Source organism: Lithobates pipiens, unplaced genomic scaffold (assembly GCF_037356315.1).
Source record: "Lithobates pipiens isolate NorthernLeopardFrog02 unplaced genomic scaffold, aLitPip1_a1.2 Scaffold_19, whole genome shotgun sequence".
Classification (NCBI taxonomy): domain Eukaryota; kingdom Metazoa; phylum Chordata; class Amphibia; order Anura; family Ranidae; genus Lithobates; species Lithobates pipiens.
The window spans coordinates 71,523,652-71,551,467 of NW_027507764.1; the positions used below are offsets into that span (position 1 = coordinate 71,523,652).

Consider the following 27,816-nt stretch of genomic DNA (forward strand, 5'->3'; position numbering starts at 1 on the left):
GAAAAAATCTATGTTATCCGGGACAGGATTCACAAGGCTTGGGAATCATCTCATCTTTCGGCTCTTCAATGCTTGAAAGTGATCGGCCCAATGACGGCCACCATCCCTATGGTGAAGTGGGCCCAGTGGCACACTCGTCCCTTCCAGAAAGGGTTTCTGCAACAGTGGGACTCGTCCAATCAATCACAGCGCATACTCCTTACACCAGCGATGAGGATGTCTCTCCTCTAGTGGCTTCAAGGGAAGAATCTACGCAACCATCATTCGATAATCCCCATTTCCTGGGTGATAATAACCTCAGATGCCAGCAACAAAGGTTGGGGCGCTCATTGCCTTACGGAAGTAGCTCAAGGAAGGTGGTCGTTCCCGGCGCTGTGTGTAGTCTCCAACATCCTGGAGTTGAGAGCAGCCTTTCAAGCACTAATAGCATTTCGCCATCTGGTGGCAGGGTCTTCAGTAATGCTGAGACTGGACAACACAACTGCGGTGGCCTATATAAAGAAACAAGGAGGGACTCGCAGTTGGTCTCTACTACGAGAAGTAGAACCGATAATGAACTGGGCTCAGAAGAATGTGGTCAACATTTCTGCTGTATACATCCCGGGGGTCCAGAATGTTCAAGCAGATTTTCTGTCAAGGGTCAAAATAGACAACAACGAGTGGTCCCTTCACAGGGATGTCTTCGAGTGGCTTCTGACTCTGGGAGTATCTCCAGAGGTCGATCTGTTCGCTTCGCCGTACAATCGCAAGATGCACAGATACTACTCGAGGTTCAGGGATCCTCAGGCGTTCAGGATAGATGCTCTCACGGATTGTTGGAAGTTCCAGAGAGCCTACGCCTTCCCTCCAGTTCCTGTAATCCTACAGTTCCTTCGGAGGCTCAGAGGGGAGAAGGTGGAAATCATTGCGATAATACCATTCTGGCCCAACAGGCCTTGGTTTCCTCTGCTGTTGCTCCTCAGCTATCAGGACCCAGTTCCCCTGCCTCTCAGGCCAGATCTACTGTCTCAAGGCACACTGTTACACCCATACCCATCCTGTCTACACCTCAGGGCATGGTTCTTGAGAGGGGAAGGCTAGAAGCTCTAGGTTTCCCAGAAGAAGCGATTCCAACCCTTCTTAGTGCTAGACGGAAGAGTACCAATAAAGTATACGAACGTATATGGGCCAGGTTTATGGGCCACATGTCTTCTAGATCAAATTCATATAATTCTCCGGCAGTTCAAGATATCTTGTCTTTCCTTCAGTCAGGGTTAGACTTGTCTCTGGCAATAGTTCTCTTAGAGTACAAGTTTCAGCCATTTCAGCCTTTACAGGAGTCTCGTGGGCGAATCATACATTAATACAACAATTCTTTAAAGGAGCCATCAGGCTTAGGCCTCAAAAGAGGCCCAGGTTTCCCAAATGGGACCTTCCGTTAGTATTGGACTTTCTTTCTGATCTTGGGAAAGGTTTGGATGCTCCCCTGTCTTTAGGAGATCTCACTATCAAGACGGTTTTTCTGGTAGCAATAACTTCAGCCAAAAGAGTGTCGGAAATTAGGAATCTTGGGTCAGTTGAACCATTTCTATCTTTCTTTACGGACAGAGTGGTCCTGATCCCTATGCTTGGATCAAATCCAAAAGTCACATCAGTATTTCTCGAAAATCAGGAGATCGTGCTACCTACGTTTAGAGTGTCAGACAACCAAGAGATTCATCCCCTGGATGTTGGTCGCACCTTGAAACAATATCTGGACGCTACAGCCTCGTTCAGACGAACAGACTTTCTTTTTGTCCTTCTTCATGGCAAAAATAAAGGGATGCGAGCATCAGTAAGATCAATCTCATCTTGGGTGGTCCAAACGATTCAAAGGGCATACAAGGCAAAGGGCATGGTTCCTCCTGAGGCAGTGACAGCTCATTCAACTCGGGGCATCTCGATCCCTTGGGCAGCAGTTCGACATGTCGCACCAGAAGTTATCTGTAGAGCAGCTTCCTGGTCTTCAATTAATACCTTTGTTTCCCATTATTGTGTAGAGCCAGCTGCGCTTTCTTCTGTTAATTTTGGTTTACAAGTATTGTCAGTGGACAATGAAAAATAAAATTCTAGTTTCTTTGCTCAACATTTTTAGCCCACCCGGGTGTGTTTGGCGAGTTATTTCCCACACGTATGCTGCCATGGAGCCTGTCAGGAAAAAGGAAAATTTATATCAAATACTTACCGTAATTTTCCTTTCCTGATGGGCTCCATGGCAGCAGGAGTTCCCTCCCAAATGTTGGAGTAGGCTAGTTACGGAACACGGATAGCAGCCTGGAGCAAAGATTTATGGGAGTAGAGGTCCTATTGGGTAATTATGGAGGCGGGGCTAACCCACACGTATGCTGCCATGGAGCCCATCAGGAAAGGAAAATTACGGTAAGTATTTGATATAAATTTTCCTTTTTCTTTGTCTTGTGGTCCTGCATTTGATCACCCGCTGCAGCCAATAGGATGCAGCACTGATCAGTGTATTCTGGCAGTGGGGAAATGCATGCAGTCAGAATACAAAGACACAGCAGGGAGAATTTGCCCATCCACCTCGAATGTATGGCTAACAAAGATTGTCATTTTTTTTTTTTTTTTTTGCTTAGCCAGCTGGAGTAATATATAGCCAGCTTTACTCCCTGTAATTGTCCTGATGAACATTGTCATGTAATGGAAATAAATTGTGAGTTGTCACTGAAACAGGAATAGAGGGGAAATCATCTAATGAGGACACCGGCGCCAGTGACAATTGTCTAAGCCCTTGTACACATTCCGACAACAAAATCCGATTTTGTCAGGCGGATTTTGTCCGAAACTGGTATTGCATACACACGGTCGGACAAAGTGGCCAGAAAATCCGATCGTTCGTAACGTGATGACGTTATTTCGTTACGACGGGACTATGTTCAGGCTAGTAGCCAATAGCTTTGGTCTAGGAATTTGATCTGAGCATGCGTGGCACTTTGTCCGATCGGAATTCTCTACAAACGTTCGGACAAAGTCCGATCGGATCATGTTGTCGGAAAATTTTATAGCCCAGCTCTAAAACTTTGTCGGTCGGACATTCCGATGAAAACAGTCCGATGGAGCCCACACACGGTCGGATTATCCGACAACATGGTCCGATCGGATATTTTCCGTCGGAATGTCCGACCGTGTGTACAAGGGTTAAGAGACGGTTCACACTGATGCAGTGTGAGAACCACATGTGATTTTGAATAGTAAATCATACTGTATTCCTGTTCAAATCATATGCAATTCTTCAGCAGTGCGTTTTAAGCCATTCAATCTGTATTACTCAAATCGCACCTCATCTGCACCAAAATTATACAGCCACTGGTCTCCGATGAACAATTAAGACAAGAACCACAGCCAATCTCAGTAATAGCATTCATTGTATATGTTGTACAAACAAAGCTTTTCCGCCTTTGGAGCTGACTGTGCCTCCCTCCATCTGTGCAAATGATGTGCACAGAGAAAGAAGTACACTGTTGAAAACCATTACAAGATGCACCAAAAACCATTGGATGGGATTGCACCTCCTGCAGTTACAGCCCAACGTGAAAAGGATGAAATGGTGAGATTACTCCTGACAAAGGCTGAGATTTTAGTTGACATCATTCCAGTGCAGGTATAAGTATGATCTCCGTTATCACTCGGTATCATATCATCAGCTTCCTGCTCAACATTCCCCATATGAAGACATTAATGAAAGCATTGCTTTCTCTCTCCAGATCCTACAGAATCCTGCACAGATAGACAAAGCCATTGGAAGATTCTCAGTAGGTCAATATATTTCTGTATAAAAAACCTTGGATTGATATCACAGTATTCTGCAGATGTGTTGATGATGGAGAAAAGCACTGAAATATCTTTAACACATGTATAGAGCTCAGAATATGAGACAGAAGCAGGACGGGGTGACCTAGTTAGTGACAGCAGGAGGATCGCTGGGAAACGATGGCTTGCATTTCGCTGCAGAATATTTTATGCAAAACAGGCAATTAGAAGTTGTCTAAATTTAGGATCACACTGAAATTAGCAAACACAGTTAGTAAACAAAAAAAAAAGTGCAGCACATACAATCAGGAGAAACTATATCTTTAACGGTCATAAATGATAAATCAATAAAACAGGGACAACACATTAAGTAGTGCTAAATAGTAGGGCTATTACTGATTAAAATTTTCATGTTCAATTAATCGTTTTTTTTTAAATCTATGAATCGATTAATTATAACGCACATACAGATCCAACTACTTTTAGCTGATCTTCTTGCATTGCAACTCTGCATTAGTCAGTGGTAAATGTAATATACACTATATACAATCACCCGACACTAGTTAGTTTCCACAATCCATGACTTAACTTTACAGTTCACACAAATACGTTTTAAATTCAAACTGTAGCACTGACGGAAGTCATTTTTTTTTTCACAGTAGCGTGACAATCCCTCCACCTCCGGTCTAACTAATCACGCTCACCTTATGGCATGGACCCCTGTGCAAACAGGTGGTCATGCAAGAGGGTATCAAAAGGGTTAACACGGACCATAAACTTCTCTCACGTCTCCTTAGATCTCAGCAAGGACGCCAGGTCATGAGTAGAAAGAAAAGATCTAAGCGCTCACCGCTTAAAGCTGAGTTTTTTTTTTCTGACCTGCAAGGGAAAAGGCATAATGAGCTAGTATGCACCGCATACTAGCTCATTATAGCCCCGTACACACTATCAGATTGTCTGCTGAGTTTTTCCTTCAGATTTACCAAAACCATGTAGTAGAAGGGCCTGCCTGATTGCATACACATTGAAACTCCTAAGGTTTGACCTCATATTATATGGTTTTGGTAAATCTGAAGGAAAAACTCAGCAGACAATCTGATAGTGTGTATGGGGCTTATGAAATACTTACCTTAGAACGAGGCCCCAACATCTCGCCCGATCCACGCAGAGGGAGCTGACATGTTCTCTCGGCGTGTCTTCCGGGTATCGCTGCTCCGGCGCTGTGAGTGGCCGGAGCCGCGATATTGTCACTCCCACGCTTGCGCACGGGAGATTTCTTTCTGGCAGGGTCCGGCGTCTGCCAGACTTTCAGCCGAGAATCCCCTGTGCGCATGTGCTGTCATCGGCGCATTGCAAGGGGAATATCTCCTAAACTGTACATTCCTGATTGGCATGGCCTTATTATAGGCTTACCTGTAGGTAAAAGTTGTAAAAAAGACTATACAGCCACTTTAAGTATAAGATTACATTTTTTTGTTCAAACACAAACTACTCACATAAAGATGATAAAAACAAAGCATGTAAAGCCGACAATCGTGTTCGTTCCGTAGGGCAGCAGCGGGTGATGTCATGCGTAGATCCTCCCCCGTACGCGTTACGTTCAATCAGAACTTCAATGTCACTGGACTCCTCCCCCCTTCCCTTCGTTTGCAGATGGAGGCACTTGGGGAAGGTGGAGGATGTCAATGTCCGTCACCGGATCGCCGACGGAACTCCCTGAAGACCCGGAAGCCGGCGGAGAGGTGAGTACCGATCAAAATAATTTTGATCGATCAAAAAAATGAATCGATTAATCGAGTAATTAATCTTTAATTTCCACAGCCCTACTAAATAATGAAAACATACAGTTGTGTTAATAAGTTTACATATCCTGGCAGAATTTATGATTTCTTTGGCATTTTTCAGAGAATATGAATAATACCACAAAACTCTTCTTTCACTCATGGTTAGTGTTTAGCTCAAGCCATTTATTATCTATTGACTGTGTTTACTCTTTTTAAATTATAATGACAACAGAAACTAGCCAAATGACCCAGATCAAAAGTCTACATACCCCAGTTCTTAATACCGTGTATTGCCCCTTTTAACGTCAATGACAGCTTGAAGTCTTTTGTAGTATTTGTGGATGAGGCTCTTTATCTACTCAGATGGTAAAGCTGCCCATTCCTCTTGGCAAAAAGCCTCAGGTTCCTGTAAATTCTTGGGCTGTGTTGCATGAACTGCATGTTTGAGATCTCCCCAGAGTGGCTCAATGATATTGAGGTCAGGAGATTGAGCTAGCCACTCCAGAACCTTCACTGTATTCTGCTGTAGCCAATGGCAGGTTGACTTGGCCTTGTGTTTTGGATCATTCATGTTGGAATATCCAAGTACGTCCCAGACGCAGCTTCCTGGCTGCTGAATGCAAATGTTCCTCCAGTTTGTTTTGATAACATACTGTATTAAGCTTGCCTTCAATTTTGACCAAATTTCCTGTGCCTTTGTAGCTGACACATCCCCAAAGCATCAGTGATCCACCTTCGTGTTTCACAGTAGGAATGGTATACCTTTCATCATAGGCCTTGTTGACTCCTCTCCAAATGAAGCGTTTATGGCTGTGGCCAAAAAGGTCAATTTTGGTCTCATCACTCCAAATGACTTTGTGCCAGAAGGTTTGAGGCTTGTCTCTGTGCTATTTGGCATATTGTAAGCGGGATACTTTGTGGCATTTATGTAGTAATGGCTTTCTTCTGGCGACTCGACCATGCAGCCCATCTTTCTTCAAGTGCCTCCTTATTGAGCATCTTAAAACAGCCACACCACATGTTTTCAGAGAGTCCGGTATTTCACCTGAAGTTATTTGTGGTTTTTTCTTTGAAACCCAAACAATTTTCCTGGCAGTTGTGGCATAAATTCTAGTTGATCTACTTGACCGTGGTTTGGTTTCAACAGAACCCCTCATTTTCCACTTCTAGATTAGAGTTTGAACACTGCTGATTGGCATTCCCAATTCCTTGGATATCTTTTTATATCCCTTTCCTGTTTTATACAGTTCAACTACCTTTCCCGCAGATCCTTTGACAATAGTTTTGCTTTCCCCATGACTCAGAATCCAGAAACGTCAGTGCAGCTCAGGATGAAAGATGCAAGGGTCTGTCAGGAGTCCAGAAACTCATTGACAATTTATACACACACACACACACACTAATTACAAGCAAACCAATCACAGGTGAGGATGGTTACCTTTAATAGCCATTCAAACCCCTTTGTGTCAACTTGTGTGCATGTTATCAGGCCAAAATTACCAGAGTATGTAAACTTTTGATCAGGGTCATTTGGATAGTTTATGTCGTTATTATGATTTAACTGCTTTCCACCCAGCCAATGTATATATACGGCCAGGTGGGAGCTCTCTCCTTCTGACTGGACGTTCAGGAACGTCCTTCAGGAGGGGGATCACACGTGAGCGTGCCCGCGCAGTGGCGTGATCCCGATGCGCTCGTTTCACCTGGACACGGCGCATCTCGGATTGGCAGGAGGGCTCTGTGATTGGCCCTCCTGATCACATGACAGCCGTGTCCAATCACAGCCGTCATGTGATGTAAACAAACAGCCGTTTGCCAGGCAATCGGATCTCCTCTCCTTAAAGCTTTTTACTCACTGATCACCAGTCTAGTGTAAAACACACAAGTCCCCACACATGTCCCCAAAACACAAATAATAAAAACACATGTCTCCAAATAATAAAAACACATGTCCCCCACATACAGTGCCTTGCGAAAGTATTCGCCCCCCTTGAACTTTTCAACCTTTTGCCACATTTCAGGCTTCAAACATAAAGATATAAAATAAAATTTTTTTGTGAAGAATCACCAACAAGTGGGACACAATTGTGAAGTGGAACAAAATCTATTGGATATTTTAAACTTTTTTAGCAAATTAAAAACTGAAAAGGGGTGTGTGCAAAATTATTCGGCCTCTTTACTTTCAGTGCAGCAAACTCACTCCAGAAGTTCAGCGAGGATCTCTGAATGATCCAATGTTGTCCTAAATGATGGTGATAAATAGAATCCACCTGTGTGTAATCAAGTCTCTGTATAAATGCACCTGCTCTGTGATAGTCTCAGGGTTCTGTTGAAAGCGCAGAGAGCATCATGAAGACCAAGGAACACACCAGGCAGGTCTGTAATACTGTTGTGGAGAAGTTTAAAGCCGGATTTGGATACAAAAAGATTTCCCAAGCTTTAAACATCCCAAGGAGCACTGTGCAAGCGATCATTTTGAAATGGAAGGAGTATCAGACCACTGCAAATCTACCAAGACCTGGCCGTCCCTCTAAACTTTCAGCTCAGACAAGGAGAAGACTGATCAGAGATGCAGCCAAGATGCCCATGATCACTCTGGATGAACTGCAGAGAACTACAGCTGAGGTGGGAGAGTCTGTCCATAGGACAACAATCAGTCGTACACTGCACAAATCTGGTCTTTATGGAAGAGTGGCAAGAAGAAAGCCATTTCTCAAAGATATCCATAAAAAGTCTCGTCTAAAGTTTGCCACAAGCCACCTGGGAGACACACCAAACATGTGGAAGAAAGTGCTCTGGTCAGATGAAACCAAAATCGAACTTTTTGCCCACAATGCAAAATGATATGTTTGGCGTAAAAGCAACACAGCTCATCACCCTCAACACACCATCCCCACTGTCAAGCATGGTGGTGGCAGCATCATGGTTTGGGCCTGCTTTTCTTCAGCAGGGACAGGGAAGATGGTTAAAATTGAGGGGAAGATGGATGCAGCCAAATACAGGACCATTCTGGATGAAAACCTGTTGGAGTCTGCAAAAGACCTGAAACTGGGACGGAGATTTATCTTCCAACAACACAATGATCGCAAACATACAGCAAAATCTACAAAGGAATGGTTCACAAATAAACGTATCCAGGTGTTAGAATGGCCAAGTCAAAGTCCAGACCTGAATCCAATCAAGAATCTGTGGAAAGAGCTGAAAACGGCTGTTCACAAACGCTCTCCATCCAACCTCACTGAGCTCGAGCTGTTTTGCAAGGAAGAATGGGCAAGAATTTCAGTCTCTCGATGTGCAAAACTGATAGAGACATACCCCAAGCGACTTGCAGCTGTAATCGCAGCAAAAGGTGGCTCTACAAAGTATTAACGCAAGGGGGCCGAATAATTTTGCACGCCCCACTTTTCTTTTTTTTATTAGTTAAAAAAGTTTCAAAAAGCCAATAGATTTCCTTCCACTTCACAATTGTGTCCCACTTGTTGGTGATTCTTCACAAAAAATAAAATTTTTATATCTTTATGTTTGAAGCCTGAAATGTGGCAAAAGGTTGAAAAGTTCAAGGGGGCCGAATACTTTCGCAAGACACTGTATGTCCCACTAAAATCACATGTCCCAATGATTATCTGCACACATATGTCCGTGATCACCTGCACACATCTGTACATGATCATTTGCGTACATATGTCCCTGAACACACAAACCAATTATTATGCACTTAACAGAATCTTTTTTACCAAAAACATGTAGCAGAATACATTTTGGCTTAAATTTATGACAAAATTCGATTTTATTGGATTTCTTTTAAAATAGAAAGAAGAAAATATTGTTTTTTTTCAAAATTTCCGCAGTTTTTTCGCTTATATCGAAAAAAAATTAAAATGGAGTCGTGAATAAATGCCACCAAAATAAAGCTCTAATTGTGCAAACAAAATGATAAAAACTTAATTTGGGTACAGCATAGCATGACCGCGCAATTGTCATTGAAAGTGCGAGAGTGCTGAAAGCTGAAAATTGGGCTGGGAAGGAAGGAGGAGAAAGTGCCCTGTATTGTAGTGGTTAAAAGAGTAAACACAGTTGACTGATAATAAATGGCTTCAGCCAAACACTAACCATGAGTGAAAGACATGTTTTTGTGTTATCATTCATATTCTCTGAAAAATGGCCAAGAAATCATAAATTCTGCCAGGGTATGTAAACTTCAAAAACAGAAAATTGTGGATAATAAACCTCTGAAGTGAATAGAGGTAGACATAAAGAGAAGTCTCAACTGAAACTCCGTGTTAAATTAGAAAGGGATCCAAGGATAGCTGATGTGACACCCAAAACATATCCACACTAGAGGCTTACCAGAATGCTAGCGACCCCCTTATTCAGGGTATTGAAAGAACGCTCAGCTAAACAATGGGGGTGGATTTCATAAAGGCAGCAAGGACATCAGCATAGGTAACTCTCCACAGTGGTAAGGATATGTCTGACAGCCAGATGAATCCTGACCTACTCACAGTTATTCATTGGATATGCAAAGTGAGGACTCAACATAGTGTGGTATTTTAAAATCTCAAGATTTATTAAAAAAGAATTGCACTTATAATATTCTAGGTAACAGCATGTAAAACGCCAAAGGTAAAACCGGTCCTTCCTCCAGTAGCAAAGGTGGACGACACGCGGCTGCACATGTGTGGCTCCTCCCTACACGTTTTGCCACAAAAGACGTCATCAGTTCGGGCAGTTCCCAGATTACATCATTTCAAACGAAAGAGCCTCCCGGCCCTTTTAGAACTTTTAGGTGCCAGGAGGTGGGCATTTGGGTCATGTGACCGCTTTGATTGGCTGTAACATGATTGAAATGCTCCCAAGTATGCATCAGGAGCTTTCTGGTCCCAGCCGGTGACTGTGCTGGGAGCACACAGGGTGTGCGCTCTCAGCGCAGTTTTTTGTTTACATAGGGCCGCATATATGCGTTAAAGCCCACCTGCTGAGAGGCCGCATACTGTATATGCGTATGGCCCAGCGGGAAGAGGTTAAAAGAGTGTCTCCCCAACTCCTTTTAAGATTTAATAATTGCATCCCTGGCCCAGGTGTCTGCAGGGTAATCCATCTTAGGGTGACTACCCTGGAGCAGTAGGGATGTGTTTGCCTCCGGCTGTGTCCGGGGCCAGGTTTCTGATGATGTCACATGCTGATATCAGAAGGTCTTCCCAGTCCCTCTCAGCTTTTGTAGACTTCATTGTGGGAGGTAAGGATATGGATCATTTACCGCCTTACCCTTGTTTCTGATGGTGACCTGCACCTGGGCCTATCCTTTGATCCAGAGCACGGTAGGCCCAGGTGTTATTAGGTATGCTTCGCATGCTGCTATTATCCCCACCCCCTGCTCCTCCCCTGTCCCACCCTTATTAGAATTTTGATTTTGTCACTAGGGTGTTCCCAGATCAGCACCTGCTCCTGAAGATGTTTGTTTGGTGAAACACATTGGGTAGGACCTTTGTACGTGACATCCAGTGCATGCATTTGCAAGTTTGCGTTACACAGACTGCAATAACCAGGAAATAGGTTTCTCTTGCATGATTTATTGCACATTTAGTAACAAATGTACAGGGATTGGACAAAAATATGGAAACACTACATGATTTGCAGGTGTGAAAGTGACAACATGTTTTGCATCAAAAGCGGAACTGATGTAACATTCTTTTGCTTCCGCTGTGTGATTAGACACCCAGCTAACAGGTGGGAAGCCTCACTTTCATCATTCACTGCTAGTAATATGGAGTAATGTCAGAGATTACTGAATTTCAGAGGGCAAATTGTTGGTGCCCACTTAGCTGGTGCCTCTGTGACTGAAGTTGCCAATTTATTTCCGGTGTCACCAGATATAGTATCAAAGCTTATGATGGCATATACAGTTTCCAGAAAAACGTTGCCTGTTAAGCATAAGCGCGGTCAACATGGTCAACTGACAGAAAGAGACAAAAGAACATTGCGCAGGATTGTGACCCGGATTTTTGCATGAAGGGTTGTATCAGATTCCATTATCCACCATCCAAGACATATATTTGTCATTCCCAGGAGAATTCAGGTTGACTTGGGTGCCAAAGGAGGTCCAACACCATATTAGGTAACGATTTTGTTATTTTACTATACTTGTTTCCATAATTTCGTCCAACCCTTGTAAGTGCATTATCTTTGTTTGGAATTCTGATATAATAAAAGTGGGATTACATTGTGTCTTTGGGTCTTCCCTATTTTTAATGCACACCGGCTGACACATTGGAGAAGAGGAGAGGAGGTGTAAAGCTCTGTGGTGCAAATAAGAAGCTTGCTGTTTTGGAGGTTGGAGATCTAATTGTGGAAGAAGCCCTTGGAAAAAGAGAAAGAGTGCCGTTTGGCCCACTTACTAAAATAAAGGGTCAAATGCTTGTTGTGTTTATAACACAAGGGGTGAAGAGCACAACGAGTGAACATGAACATGCTAAGCGGGAGAAGCAGTAATCACCAAAAAAAAAATTCCCACAATTATAAATAGATTCTTTCATGGGGGGTGTATTATAGCACTGAAGAAAGTATATTTTGAATTAACTGAAAGTCACACATGTGAGCACATATTATGATTTATATTAATATGGACAAGTAAGGAAGTGGGAGGTCTATTATAGCACAATTTGTGTTGAATTCATCACTGAACACTGTTGATAAATTAATTATACTGTATGTATTGCATTCTTGGATCCTTTAAAGCTCATATTGCTTAGTTGTTTAGCCCCTTCACGCCTATGTAACGCAAATATGCGGCATTCAGTTTGAAGTGGTTTTACCCGGATGATGCCTGCAGCTGCAGGCATCATCCCGATACCGTTTTTTTAGAGCTGACGGTCAACTTTCTGGTGACGGTCAACATGGGGGCAAGGTGCTTTGGGGTGTGGGGTGCAGAGTCCCCCCTGCCCCAAAGCACCCACCCCTTCATGTTGAGGGCATGCGGCCTGGTATGGTCCGGGGGGTTGGTGCCCTCCTGACCTGCCGGGCTGCATGCTCAGATAAGGGTCTGGTATGGATTTTGCAGGGGACCCCACACCATTTTTTTCACGGTTTGTTTTGCCGCAATTGTTTTTTTTTTACACTCAGCTGTCAGCGGAGAATCCCACTGACAGCTGATGACTCATCGGTTGTTAACAATGCGGCGGCCAGCTACCCGGTCCCCTCCTTAGCAACTAGCTGTATATAGTGTTTTAAGTTCAGTTCAGTCACTTTTTTTTTTGCAAAAAATGGATGCCAGCGGAATGAGCTTATTACTGTACTGCTACTCCTTTCACTGCCCAGTCACAGGCTGGGTTCAGGATGACCTGGACTCTGGATTTGGGGAAATCTCTGGATGGAAGGTGAATATTGCAGAAAAAGCTTTTTTTCATTTTAGCTTTTAATGAGCTATTCATTTTTGTCTTGTTACCTTTGCCTGAAAATCGAATTTATAGTATAACTAATCACCAATTTTTTTTATTTTTTTTTAAGTTTTGGACAGAGTGAAGATTAGAACACCAGTTAGGTTTTTATTGTTAAATGTGCCCACGGTAAAAGATGCACCAGCTTTATTTGTCCAGTTTACCATTATCACCAAAAGTGAAAGAGAAATTCCCCAAATTTTGGGTTGTGACCAGAACATGAATAGAGGGGAAATCCTCCATGGGCCATAATAGTTGTACTGACAACCAGGCTTTCCCTCATTTTGGAGAGATTTCCTCCCACTTCCTGTTTTGGCTATGAGACAGGAAGTGATGAGAAATCTCCCTAATGGAACACAGGTGGCAAAAAAACAACTGACAGGGATTCTAACCCTCCCTTACTCTATCTGAAATAAATAAAAAAAAAGTTTTGCCTTCAGTTCCACTTTAAAGTGGTTGTATAGGCAGAACGTTTTTTTAATCTTAATATATTCTATGCATTAAGATAAAAAGCCTTCTGTGTGCAGCAGCCCACTTGTGTGCCTTCTGTGTGCAGCAGCCCCCCTGTGTGCTTTCTGTGTACAGCAGCCCCCCTAATACTTACCCATCTCTTTCCAGCGATATCCATGAGTCCCTTGGCTGTCTGTGACTCTCCCTCCTGATTGGCTGAGACACAATAGCGGCGCCATGGGCTCCTGCGGCTGTCAAAGTCAGGTAGCCAATCAGAAGAGAGAGGGGCGAGGCAGAATGACAGCTCCGCGTCGGAATGGACACACTGAGCTGCAGCTCGGCTTGGGTGCCCCCCATAGCAAGCTGCTTGCTGTGAGGGCACTCTGCAGGGGGAGGGGCTAGAAGCAGCAAAGAGGGACATTAGAAGAGGACGATCTGGGCTGCTCTGTGAAAATCCACTGCACAAAATTGTTAAGTATAACATGATTGTTATTTAAAAAATAAAAATAAAAAATAGACTTTGCAATCACTTTAAGTTTTGTAAATATTTCCCAGAAACAGAGAACAGTCTATGAGTAAGTAGCCGTAGGACTGTGTTGCTGCAATAAGGGAGGAAACCAGACATGACATGCAAACGCTAAAGGAAAAAACATGAAGCCAAAATAAAGCTCAGTGTTGACTTTGGAATTCTAGACTGATTTAGGATGTCTAAACTTGAAGTTTTGGTGTTGGCAAATGTGCTGTGTTGTTCCGGGAGTAATAGATAAATCCAAACAGGTCTGAAATAAACAGCTACTGTGTACGGCAAATGTAACTCTGATTATTAGCAATGTTCTCTCTGGATAAAATCTGTGGAATTTATATTATTGTACACGATTTATATAGCGCCAACAGTTTGCGCAGCACTTTACAATGTAGAGGGGGGACAGCACAATTACAATACAGTTCAATACAGAAGGAATAAGAGTGCCCTGCTCGTAGAGCTTACTTTCTAAAGGGAGATGGTACAAAAGGTAAAAGCTGCGGGAATTAACTGATGAAGGTCACACGGGTATGGTTCTTAGGTGGGTGTGGGATAGGCTTCCCTGAATAAATGTGTTTTTAGGGATCTCCTAAAGGTGGATAGGGTAGGGGCTGCTCAGACATACTGGGGCAGGGAGCGCCAGAGGATGGGAGAGACTCTAGTGAAGTCCTGTAGAGGAGCATGGGAGGAGGTAACAAGGGAGCTAGAGAACAGGAAGTCCTGGGAGGATTAAAGGGACGTTTTGGGCAATATCTGAAGATAAGGTTGGTGATAGAGCTGGGGGTGATGTTGTGGATGGCCTTGTATGTTGTGGCTAGTAGTTTGAATTTTATACAATGAGGTAGTGGAAGCGATTGAAGGGATTGGCAGAGAAGGCCAGCAGTCACAGACTGGTTAGTGAGGTCTAGAAGCAGCGTTCATAATATACTGAAGGGGGATAGCCTGTGTAAGGGTAGGCCATTAAGGAGAGAGTTGCAGTCGTCGAAGTGGGAAATAACCAAGGAATGAATAAGTTGCTTTGTGGTGTCGTTAGTCTGGAAGGGGGTGAATTTTGGAGATGTTACGGAGGTTAATGCGACAATATTTAGCCAGGGATCGGATGTGGGGGCTGAAGGAGAGGTCAGAGTCAAGGATTACACCCAGCACCCCAGCATGTGTGGAAGGACCAATGATTGTGCTGTTGATCTTAATGGTAAAGTCATGGGGAGTGGACAGGGAAGGAGGAAATATGACAAGCTCAGTTTTAGAAAGATTGAGCTTGAGAAAGTGGTGTAACATCCATACCAATATGTCGTTCAGTATGTTTGTGATATGTGAGGAGATTGAGGAGGTGAATTGAGGAGTGGAGAGATAGATCTGGGTGTCGTCGGCGTAGAGGTGGTATTGGAAGCCATGGAAGGTTATCAACTGGGCCAGGGAAGAGGTATAGAGAGAGAATAGGAGGGGCCCAAGGACAAAGCCTTGGTGTACCCCAACAGAAAGAGGAAGAAGAGTAGAGGAGATGGAGTTGTAAGTGACACTGAAAGTGCGCTGAGATAGGTAGGAGGAGAACCAGGATAAATTAGAATCACGGAGGCCAAGGGAGTGGAGTTTGCTGAGGAGGAGCAGGTGGTCAACAGTATCCAAGGCAGTAGAGATGTCCAAGATTATGAGTATGGAATACGGGGCGTTGGTTTTAGTTAGTAGGTGGTTGGTGAGTTTTAGTAAGGCAGTTTCAGTGGAATGTTGTGGAATGTTGTGGGCGGAAGCCGGACTGTATGGGATCGAGAAGGTTGTTGTCAATAAACTAAAAAGGTAAAATGCAGATTCTTGTATAGGGTGCTGCAGGATATCCCGATGATGAATTGATTTGTTAAGACTACATTCACACCTGAGCGTTTTCAGCTCATAAAACCCAGCTCATCTCAAAAGTTCCAAAACGCCCAACGAGCAAAATCCTACTCATTTAAATAGCCCCTGTTAACATCTGATCATTTTGTCACCTGAAGCAAAAGCACAAAAAAGTAGCTTCTTTTAAGGCAGATTACGGGCATTTTACCGCTTTTTACATTATTGATCTTTGGACCTCAAAACGCCTCTACAAAAATGCTGCAACAACAGCAGAAACGGCAGAAAAACGCCCTAAAAAACACCTGAAAATTATACGCTTAAGTGTGGACGCAGCCTTAAGATGATCATATTCACATGTATTTTAAAAAAACTTCAAAATCTTTGTCAGTCACATTAGTCTTTATTGTCTTGCATTGACTTGGACTGTAAAAATTATATACTGTATGTGTTTCAATAAGCATTTTCCTAATTTAAAAAACAAAACAAAAAACTGCAATACTCTATGTTCTCCTCTGCACTTTGTCACTCTTCTATTTCTTCAGCATTCCCCCAGCAACTATAACCCCCATTCTTTCCTGGGTGACGCCATGTTTCATCCCTGGCCAGGACTACAGTCCTCCACAAAGGGCTTGCCAGGCTACTTTGCAACATTAAAGTTCACACCTTTGCGTGTGTTATTCATGCGTTTTTTATGTGTTTCCATGCCTCCTGTTTTATATAAGTAGGAGGAGACTGCAAAATGCATGTACAAGTGTTTTTGATGCATTTCCATTTAAGTCTATAGGACCCCTTCCTGCATGACAAAAAAAGTTCCAGCAGCTCTCCCAAAAACACTTGCAGAAAACTGCATAGATGTAAACAGGACAAATAGGAAAGAATAATTGTCACGTCTTTCTGCACTTCTGAAAATGCACAGGTGTGAACCTAGCTTTAAGAGGAACTAAACTGTATCTGAGCATCAAAAACAGGGAAAGCTATTGAATTCATGTCTCCATGCTTTATTATGTTGAGAAATCACTTTAAAAAACACCCACATAGCATTTGTAGCCGTGGCTGTGGACTGAGGGTAGATGATTCATGTGGATTTTACTTTCTGGAATCCATCTGCCCTAAGCTCAAACATGCAGGTAAGAGAAACTGCTTAGCTGAGAATCCCCCCCCCCCTCCCTCATCCAGAGGAAAGAAAAAAATACTCAAGAAGATTCCTGGGATGTGTGACACAATTTTGGGCTAAACCAGGAAGCAACTGCAGAAATGTACAAAAAAAAGGGTTTAAAACAAGTAAATATAATATACCTCCTATTTAGGTAAGCCAGGTACACACTAACGGTTTTGGGTTGCATGAAAAAAAAACTGACAGCTCCGGTCGGGAGTCGCTGTACTAACCATGCAAGGTTAGTCCAGTGATCTTCTCCACTGAGCCAGAACACTACGATCAGTGCTCTCTGCCATTGGCTGAGAGCGCTGATTGGGAGTCAGTTGGATGCTGGCTTTGCAGCATGCACCTCCGACACACACGGGCAGAATGTCGGACTTTTTTTTTTTAACCGGCAAAAGCCTCCCGATATTCTGCCCATGTGTACGGGGCTTTACTAATGCCAGCAGCATAAGGATTAAAAATAGTTCATGTTGGTTGAGAGAGTTTAGTTCCCTCTTAACCTGGGAGTGTCTAGAAATAGTCACATTCAACTGGATTTGTTCTGTAATGTGGAAGAGATTTTGTAATTTATCCAAACTGCTTCTTCTGTTGTAATGAGTGTCAGAAAAATACCCCAGCATTTATATCCACGTAGGTAATACTGACACCTTCATCCAATTACCATGAATTGGGAGCTGCTCTTGTCTCCACAAGGGAGGTGTGGAAACCACCTTGTTCTAGTTACATAAGATCACTCTTGGTGTCAGGAAGGCTTCATAGATACATATAAGCTCATATTCGCCAGTACACCAAGGATCCTCTAATGCCTCGTACACACGATCAAACAATCCGGTGGAAAAGTCCGCCAGACTAAGTCCGCCGGATAGTCTGCTACGTGTGTACACGGCATCATGTCGTCCAAAGGTTTTTATTGCAGAAAGAGCAAATCGCAAGAAGTCCTAATCCTTCGAAGTTGTGGATTGTTGTTAAATCCCTTGGGCAGAGATGTTAAAATGGCATTATATATGGAAGACAGATGATATCATTGGCTCCACCCCTGCTCAGTGATGGTTTCTCCAGTTTGTGATAGATGGTCTTTTTCAAGTCTCCTGCAAATAAGATGATCTCTCTATCCAAAATGTGCACCTTACTGTCCTGAAAAGAATGTATCTAATCCTTAAGGTGTAAGAAAACCACTGAGTTATGATCTGTAGTAGGTATGGACACGATGTTTGAGTCCAATGTAAGTTTGACTCGAACATCAGCTGTTCGTTTGTTCGTAAAACAAACAAACTTATGAGGGGCTCTCAGCAAGTTCACCTGACACGGAGCACCCCATAATACACTGCGAGGTCGCAGTGCATTGACAGCTGCTGACTGGCCAAAGCATGCACCTGACCTGCCAATGTGCTGTGAGAGCCATGATTGCCTAAAGGCAGGGTGCCTTTGGCCAATCGTGGCTCAGGAGGAGTCCACGCCCCACACTATATAAGGTTGCTGCTTACACCGCAGCCATATTGTCACAGATCAGCTGCGGGGCTGATCTGTGTCTCACCTTTACTGTTGTAGGTTGGCTGGCATCTGTTGTTCCACTAGCTGGTGTTCAGCTCTGTGCACTCTGCAGCTATGGGTGTCGCCACCCCTCACCTGTTGCCTAATATATGATTCCTTCTTGCTACTTCCTGTCCAGCCCCTCATGTGCTTCTCTATTTAAATCCCTTTCAAACCAGCTACTGATTGCTTGAGCAACATTTGTTTCTGAGCTCCCTTTGTGTAACCTGTTTTACCTGACCTCTCGTGAACTGATCTCTTGTGTATCAACCCGGCTTGTTCTGATTACGTTGTCTGCAGCCTGCCCTGACCTTGGCTCACTATCTGGCTCTCCTTTGCTTCATCCATCCATCCTTGTCTAACAGTGTCTTCTGGTACTTCCCTAGCGAGCAGGGTGAACCCGGGGGTCATGACCTGGGGTCAGCATGCAGCTAAGCCCAAACCCTCGTGAGGGGGTCCCTGGCGGAACACCAGCTTGCTCTTAGATTCTATGCCCTGGGGGATCCCGTGTCACCTGCTCGCCTGTGGGCTCACTGTAAGTAGTAACGTGACACATATATAGTGAATGAATGGAGATTAGGCAGGTAGTTAGTGTAGTGTGCAGTCAGTCAGTGTAGTGTATATATATATATATAATACAGTTCAGAGTAGTGCAGTTAGTGTAGTATATATAATACAGTTAAGAGTATATAGTACAGTCCGTGTAGTATATATAATAATATATAATACTAGATTTTAAGGAGAACTCCATGGCAAAATTAAAAAGAAAATCAGTGTGGGGTCCCCCCCCCCCCCAAAATCCATACCAGGCCCTTTGCGGCCCATCCCTAATCTGTAGGCTCTACTCTCCTTTTTCGGGCCATTTGTTTGCGGAGAGGTTGGCTCTGTCTCCCCATTATACAGTTCTTTGCATTCCTCACTGCACTGCATATACCATAGATATACTGTACTTATTGGATTATCTAACACTCATTAGAACTGAAGAAGTGGCTTGGATAAGCTACGGAAGGTCTTTAACATGACAAAACAAGTTCAGCTGAATGTGACTAACTGCTATTAGATACATTATGACCTAGATAAACGAGATCCTTCACAGACATTACCTGAGAGGATATCACATTTTATATCTATGCCTGTGTGGGTTTCCTCCGGGTACTCCAGTTTCCTCCAACACTCCAAAGACATGCTGGTGGGTTAATTGGGTTGTCTAAATTGGCCCAAATATATGTGTATGTATGAATGTAAGTTAGGGACCTTAGATTGTAAGCTCCTTAAGGGCAGGGACTGATGTGAATGTAAAATATATATATATATGTAAAGGGCTGTGTAAATTGACAGCGCTATATAGGTACCTGTATTAAATAAATATATACCCACAGCCATCAAATTACACTTTAGGGGCAGCATTATAGTTAAAGGAGAATTCCAGTTTACATTATTAAGTTTACTGCCCAGCCTTAAAGTGTAATGCCAAGGGCCAAACTATACAGGGGCTACTATGTCAGTTTAGTTTTTGGCTGGGCGGTAGTTAGCTCAGATTGTATACTTTTTCTACTGGTTTTTCCCTAGGCCTAAAGAAAAGCTTCAGTCTCCTCCCAAAAAATTAAAGTCAGCAGGTATAAATAAGGATCCAGCAATGTCCTCACCTGAGACGATACTTCAATTGGCCTCAGGTCCAGGCACCGGCTTCACAGCCAGTTTCCCACTGCGCATGTGCAAGCCACACTTTGCATTGTGAATGGTCCCGCAGGCTCCTGGGACCTGTGATGTGTCCCAAAAGACTGCGGGGGGCTTAACTTCTGCTCGGATCGCTCAGACCAGAAGTGCAAGCAGGTACCTGTCAAATCCAGGTATCTGCTCCCCCCCTAATAAAAAGCCAAAATGCCAAATGTGGCAGAAGAGGGAGAAGGTTACAACCAAGTGGAACTTCCTCTTTTGGGTAAAGTTTCGCTTTAAGTTGGCTTGTGATTTCTCGATGTCGTCAGTAGATGTCACTGGTATCACTGGCCATAGTATATTTCACAAACAAAACTAAGAATATATGAATATTTATATTTTTTGGAGCCAATCCAGTAAGAAGTTTATGCCCCTGGTGCATGCTGGGGGATGATATAAATATTTGGGACAGGCCATGTGCCTGCTTTCTCCTCCCAGGGAGGCCCAGGGAGGTGCTGCTGTATGGAGCTCCGCTGTTAGGCCCAATAACCTGTTTTGGGGTCTAACGTGTGCTGAAGTGGTCACAAAGCTGTCCTGCCTGGTCTAGAGGAAGCTGAGCCAAGGAAAAGACCCAAGGGATGCCCCTTGCTGTAGAGAACCAGGAAGAAGGCTGGTCTTTCAGAAGGGCCTGGTGACTCACATGGAGGAATCACTGAAATTTGGGAACATGCTTACAGTGTTCCCAGGTTGGCTTAAAGGTTCTGACGCTGTGAAGCTGGACATTGATCTGAAGAGTCTGTAAGTGATCTGCTACAGTATCTGGGACCCCTAATCCTCATCTTCTTAACCTTTCTCCAATTAAATTTTAAAAGGACAAAAGTGACTGTTGCCCAATATACTTTCTTGGTCCCCCCCATTCTAGTCCGCTCTTGCCTCTTGAAATGCTATCTAGCCTTTGGGGTGTGAGAGGGGTGCTAAAAAATAATAATAATAATACAGCTTTTGCTTCAATACACACCTTGTCTTCAATGGTGTGCCCTTCAGAAACTCTGGTCCACCACCAGTCTTCTTCCAGGGTGAATGATGGCCAGCATCATTCAACACACTCCATGTAAGCCCAGGAGGACATGGACACATCACCATCTCAGGCCTGGGCTCACAATAACACCCTTCCCTGCAGTTGTTAGAACTGCCAACTCTGCCACAAACAGAAGAGGAAGAAGACCTGGAGATGTGACGGAAAAAGGAAAAAACTTCAAGCCAAAGTAAAGTTCAGTGTTGGCGTAGGGTTTTGAAAGATGATGTTTTGTTGTTGGCATATATGCTGTATTTTTACGGAAGTATTCCTTAAGCCTAAAAAGACCTGAAATAAACAACTATGAAGCCAATGCAACTGTGATTATTAGCAACTGTAATGGACAAAAAAGAACTTAGAGCAAATAAGTGATTGACAGGTGGCCCCATAAGGTGCCACATTATATCAACCTAACACAATCAGAGCACTATTGGAGCAACCGAAGGTCCTATGAAAAAAACTTTTAAAAAGGCAAAATTTGCATAGATTTCAGAACAAGCCTCGCAATTTGACAGGCATCGAGCATTGCATTATTGGATGGAGGAGAGGTAGTGTGCCTACTTTCCACATATTTTGGCAGTTGGGATATTGCAAGGGACCTCAGCAGAGCTGTCAGCAAGCTAATAACGGCACTAAAATTGCAATGTGCCACCCTATAGTGGTGTGGTTTCTAAACTTTCCAAACAAAGGACCAGTTTACAGTCCTTCCAACTAGGGGGGCCAAAAATTGGTCAGTAGGAGAAGAAATTGTTCAGGTGTCAGTGAGAACAAACTGCTCCCCATCTTTGGTATAAGGGAGTGGAACAGTTCCCCATTGTTGGTGTCATTGGAAAAAATAATGCCCCATTGTTGGTGTCAGGAGGAGAAATAGTGCCCCATTATTGGTGTCAGTGGGAGGAATAGCATACACCATTGTTGGTGCTGTTGTCAGTGGCAGGAATTAGGCCTCATTGTTGGTGTCACTGGGAAGAATAGAGTCTCAAGGGCCAAATAAAGGCCTGCAAAGGGACGCCCATGCCACAGTTTGGAGGCCGCTGCTATAGTAGCGCCTGCTATCCACCACATGTATGAAATTACAAAAAATAGGTTTAAAGAGACACTGTCACAATCAGGGCAAAGGACAGTGTCTGCAGATAGCCCACTCCATAGCCCCCTTTCCCCCCCTTGCAACATTCAAGCCAGTGTAAGCTCCAGTGATGGCCTGTGTCAAAGATTAGACAGGGGAACAACGTCATTACCCCCCTCACTGAACAGTGTTTTGGGCTCCATTGTGCTGTCCCATGAAGAAGGTCACATGTTTGCTTATACCTGGCATCCCCACTCCGTAAGTGAGAGCTCCTGTGGTGCCTAAAGGCAGGGAAGGAGTGTGGCTGGGAAAGTACAGCTGCCTGAGGGTGGACATTGTGCAGATAATATCATTATTATTATTGTATGGTACCTGAATGAAGCTGAATTCTCTCCAGTTTAAGGCACTATTGACGGAAGGGATGGAGGTCACCGCCAGCAAGGAGAGCAATCCAAGGCTCATAATGCCGAATGAGATGTACATTTCCACTCTCCACACTTCTTCTTCATTCCACGAGTTATCCACATTACCATGAACCTACAAAACACGGGCCGTTACTGCATTGTAGACAGTTTAACAGATTGCTTATAATAAAAGAAAGCTTAGAGGATGGGTGGATATCCTGGCATGATCTGACTGTCCAAAGGTACTCCTAGATCAGACATAAACATGAATGCTTGGGTCACCTGAGCATTTGTGTTTTTTGCAATGGAGTGAAGATATGGAAGTAATACGCACACACCTTCAGTACCAGTTTATTTCAGAGGGACACAATAGTGATATTACAAAGTTTCCTTAGCAGTCCAATCATTATTTCCTCTGAAATCTCTCAACTGGTGACATTTACAGTCCACAAATGTAAGAATGTTGCCTGATACAACTAAAGCCGCGTACACACGGGCGGACTGTCTGGCCAACTTAGTCCGTCAGACAATCCGACGGACAGTCCGTCCTACTTTCGAATGAACGGACTTGACCACACACGGATGCAAAACAGTCCGCCGAAAGTTTGCACGATGACGTGTACAGCACGTACGACGGGACTAGAAATAGGAAGTCCAATACACAGCAATGCAACCTTCTGCCGTGTAAATCCTTTCTGAGCATTGCGCCATACTTAGTCCGTCCAACTAGCCTACTCACGAGCGGACTGTCCGCTGAAACCAAAGTCTGACGGACAATATTACGGAAATTCCGAAATACTTAGTCCGCCAGACTGCACGCTGAAAAAGTCCGCTGAAGCCCACACACGAGCGGACTGTCCGCTGAAATGTGTTTCGGCGGACTAAGTTGGCCAGACAGTCCGCCCGTGTGTACGCGGCTTAACATTGCAAAGATGACCTTGTGTTTATGTCTGCCTTAAAGGTGAACTCCAGGATTTCTTTGCTTTCCCCACACTTGTAGCAAGTCCTCTACTTTGTTTAAAGTGGAACTTTTGTTAGAAAATTAGGTCATGTTAGATGACTTCAGGCTAGCCCCTTTTTGCATGTATAGCTATGTAAAACATTAATAATAAGTGTCTACATTGTTTAAAATCCAGTAATACAATGTCACACCCTGCTCTGCACATGCTCAGTTACTCTCCATTTTCGGCATTGTGCTTAAAATCAAAGCCACTAGAGGCTGATCTGCTGACAGCCTAAAAATTTACTGCTGCTCAGTGGCTCTGGGCTTCAGCAAAATGGCAGCCTCCAACAAGAAGAAACAGGAACAATGCAAATGCTAACAATGCAAATGGAAGCAATTATTAATGTGGAATGTACGTTCCTTGCTAAAGAACATTATTTTTTATCAAGTTGTTATGGGAAAAGTTTCGCTTTAAACTGATTCATCGAACTCCCCTGCAAACCTGCATCTCCACAATATAAATTTTAGAAGGCGCAGGAGCTATCTTGAGCCTACCTCCTGATCTGTACCGTTATTAGCTTTCCTTACCATCAATTACCATATTTTATTCTGAATGAATCATGAATTCTAAAAGAATATTCCCCCGGATCACTTTAGACATTCAGGCTCAAGCAACTGATCATTAGATTGCACATCTAAAGTCTGCAGCACCCAGAGCCCAGCATGGAGGCGTATGCACATTTAAAGGATGCTTTGACATTTACAGAAGCCTGCCGGTGTCTTGTCCCCCGTCGGATAGTGTCCACCCTGTACTGTGCTTACACTTTTTATTTAAAGTGTTACTAAACCCGGGACCCTGCATTTACCATATCTGGTCTCCCACAGTACACAGAACATGGAAATGCAATTACTTTAGTAAATATAACTGCTAAATACCTTTTCTCATCAGCAGTTAAAGCAGTCTTGTGACTTCTATCAGTGTCTGGTTAAAGCATGTAGGAGGAGTTTTCATTCTCCCCTGATCCTCCTATGAGGCTGCAGGACCCCTGACTCTCTGTCTGGACAGTGCTGACTGGTCCTGTGCTGATTACATGCACCCTCCCAAGAATAAAAAAAACTCTGGCAATACACACCAAACTGAGCATGTGCAGCTTGCCCCCAAGGCTCGGTTCTATCAGCAGATAGATTGGGGACAGTTAAAGAAGGGGAGGTTAAGAGAAGACAGCATCAAGCAGCCTTTTTACACAATGCAGAGGATTAACCCCTTAGGTTCCACAGTGAGTAGAACAAGTATGCTTTACTGCATATACAGATTGGTTTTACTGTTGTGTGTTTAGTAACACTTTAATATCTAAGGCCATGAGTCATTATCACTCAACCATCTCTCACCTGTTGATAAGCAGTATTGAGAAATGAGTAGCGCTCGGACCTTCTCATAGGCAAGCACATGCTGTAGACCACATGGACGGCTGCAAAGAAGTAGCTGAGAAGACCGAGCTGTTTCCGACACTGCAACCAGTTCTCCAGCCAGTGCGGGAAGCGTCGGTACTTTGTGCCATAATACAGCTGGTGGGCCCCGGCCAGGAGCCCCGCCAAGTACACCAATGATAGGAGAGTGATGGCCACGATTGGTAAGGTCTTATTCACAATCTCTATAGGGATCTTGTAGAAGTCACTCTGCTGGTTTTTCACGTATGGGTGAATGATGTCCCTGATGAAGGAATAGATGAAGAAGAAAGTTGCCAGGCTGATGGCCACCACGACAGGACCCTTCCAAGGGGTGAAGAGACGGAGAGGCAAGTTTTCAATCTCTCGAGAAGAAGATAATGTCCCCATGTCAATTGGAATAAAGTTCATCTGACGAGCAAGCTCTATGACGTGATGGCGTGCCTGGACGTTATTGCTGCATATATATACCTGCAAACACCACAGAAGGTCATTAGTATATATATATATTAAAAAAAAGACCACCTCATTGTAGGAGCCTTTCTGGTTTTTTTTTTTAGGCAAGTTTAAGCTTTTAAGACATCATATGACTCATGACGTTCCTTGTTTATGAGTTCTAATAAGTGAAACACTCTTGACCATATTTTAGCAGCAAGCAATATTCTGGCAAATATAATACTATAATGAAAAACTTGTCTAAATGATCCCAGCTCTAAGGGCCAGTTTCACGTTGCCGCTCTGTGGTTTGGCTGCAGAATGGGTGTCCACGCATTTTCCCATCGATTTTCTATTTGACTGTGTGTTTTTGGTGTGTTTGATGGTCTGATGCAGCATGCAAGATTTTGGGTGCATTGTCAGAAAATACACCAAAAATGCGCAATCGAATAGAAAGGCTATGGCAAACCGCAGGTGAAAAGAGAAGTATGGGGTTTTGGGTTTTTGCAGATTTATACTTACCTAGGTGGATGCAGCATCGCTCCAATGCTGCATCTGTCCCCTCCCCCCCCCCCCCCCCAGTGCCTGTATACTGGAAAGCGAGCGATTAAACACTGCAGATTCCTCGGTTCTCAGAGCTCTCTGAGGGGAGAGCTGGTGACTGACAGTCACCGCTCTTTGCTCTTCCCCCTCCTTGCTCACTGAAGTGATGGGCTGTGGAGGGGGTGGGAGTGGCCGGCTCAGGCTCTCAGTGGCTGGCTGAGAGGCTAAGTCGGGTACCAGTCCAGGCATGTGGGTGGATCCTGACCTCAGTGACGCAATCTTGCTTGAGAAATTGACATTTGATACCAGGGATAAGAGGTTTGACTACAAGCACCACCTTCCCATATTAGAATATGACAAATGTAGGAACGAAAAAAAGAATCAGATTAGAAACAATTAAAATGTCATAATTTTCGTTAAACAAACATGATTAAAATGTCCGTTCATCCTGTCCGATACCTGCAGGATTCGATTTTCCGGGTTAAAGGGTTATTCCCTTGAGAATGATTGATTATTTGGATCTTCCTTGTCATAATGGTATCATATTGATGTAGAGTAAAGGAATCTGGTTACTTTTGATGAAGCAATTATTTAGATGGCATAGTCCCTCTTAAAGTGGTTGTAAACCCTTTACAACCACTTTTTACTACAGGCAAGCCTATAAATAAGACTTACCTGTAGCTACACTGGATATCTCCTAACCCTGAATGGTTTAGGAGATATCCCTGTATTTGCATGTGCTGATGTCATCGGCACATGCACACTTAAAGTGGGAGTAAACCCTCTGAAGTTTTTTTTTTTGACCTGCAAAGGAAAAGTCATAATGAGCTAGTATACACCGCATACTAGCTCATTATGAAGTACTTACCTTAGAACGAGCTCCCGACATCTGGCCCGATCCACGCCGAGGGAGCCGACATGTTCCCTCAGTGTGTCTTCCGGGTATGGTCGTGGGAGATTTCTTTCCGGCAGGGTCCGGTGTCTAGCGGACTTTCAGCAGAGAATCACCTGTGCGCATGCGCCGCTGCAGTCAGTGGCGCATTGCGAGGGTAATGTCTTTTAAACCATACAGGTTTAGGAGATATTTTTTTTAACCTACAGGTAAGCCTTATTATAGGCTTACCTGTAGATTAAACTTATAAAAATGACTTTACTACCACTTTAAGCAAACTAAAGCAGTGGCACGTACATGCCGTTGCTACAGTTAGACTGTGCCGCTACCGGCGGCTCCCACGCCCATGCGCGTGTGTGACATCATCGTGGTTCCGGCCAATCACAGCGCCGGAGCCGCGATACCCAGAAGTAACCCCCAAGAGCGATGAGCGGTGAACAAGGACCGCTGCGGGGGCTTCAATCTCAGGTAAGTAATTCATAATGAGCTAGTATGCTAAGCATACTAGCTCATTATGCCTTTGTCTTGCAGGTTTTTTTTTTGAGAGATTTTTTTTTTTTTAGGGTATACAACCACTTTAAGTTTATTATCATTATTTGAAGTACAGATCAGCAGTGATATGCTTACCAACTTTTTGATTCCATGACCTCTTATCAAAACAGTGTTTGGATTATAGGGGTTTATTCCCTCTATGACGCACTGATACTCTGCCAGACCACCTAGGGGGCCTTGATAGTCCTCTGGAGTCATACTTACATTTGGGTGACTGTATATAAGGTCTTACAAAAGCTTGAGAAGAAGCCATGATTATGGTGAAACATGTAAAGCAGCCTTTCTCAACCTTTTCAACACAGAGGAACC

General features: G+C 43.7%; 1 protein-coding gene across 1 annotated transcript in view; it reads right to left on the reverse strand.

Annotated features, from left to right (window-relative positions):
* STEAP2 (STEAP2 metalloreductase) overlaps positions 1 to 27,816 on the reverse strand; it is a 61,662-nt gene that overhangs the window by 14,227 nt on the left and 19,619 nt on the right. The window contains exons 3-4 of the mRNA XM_077490885.1: positions 25,029 to 25,556; positions 22,665 to 22,829 (exon numbers count right to left, since the gene is read on the reverse strand). Coding sequence (XP_077347011.1) covers positions 22,665 to 22,829; positions 25,029 to 25,556 — 693 coding nt within the window. The remainder of the gene's footprint in view (positions 1 to 22,664; positions 22,830 to 25,028; positions 25,557 to 27,816) is intronic.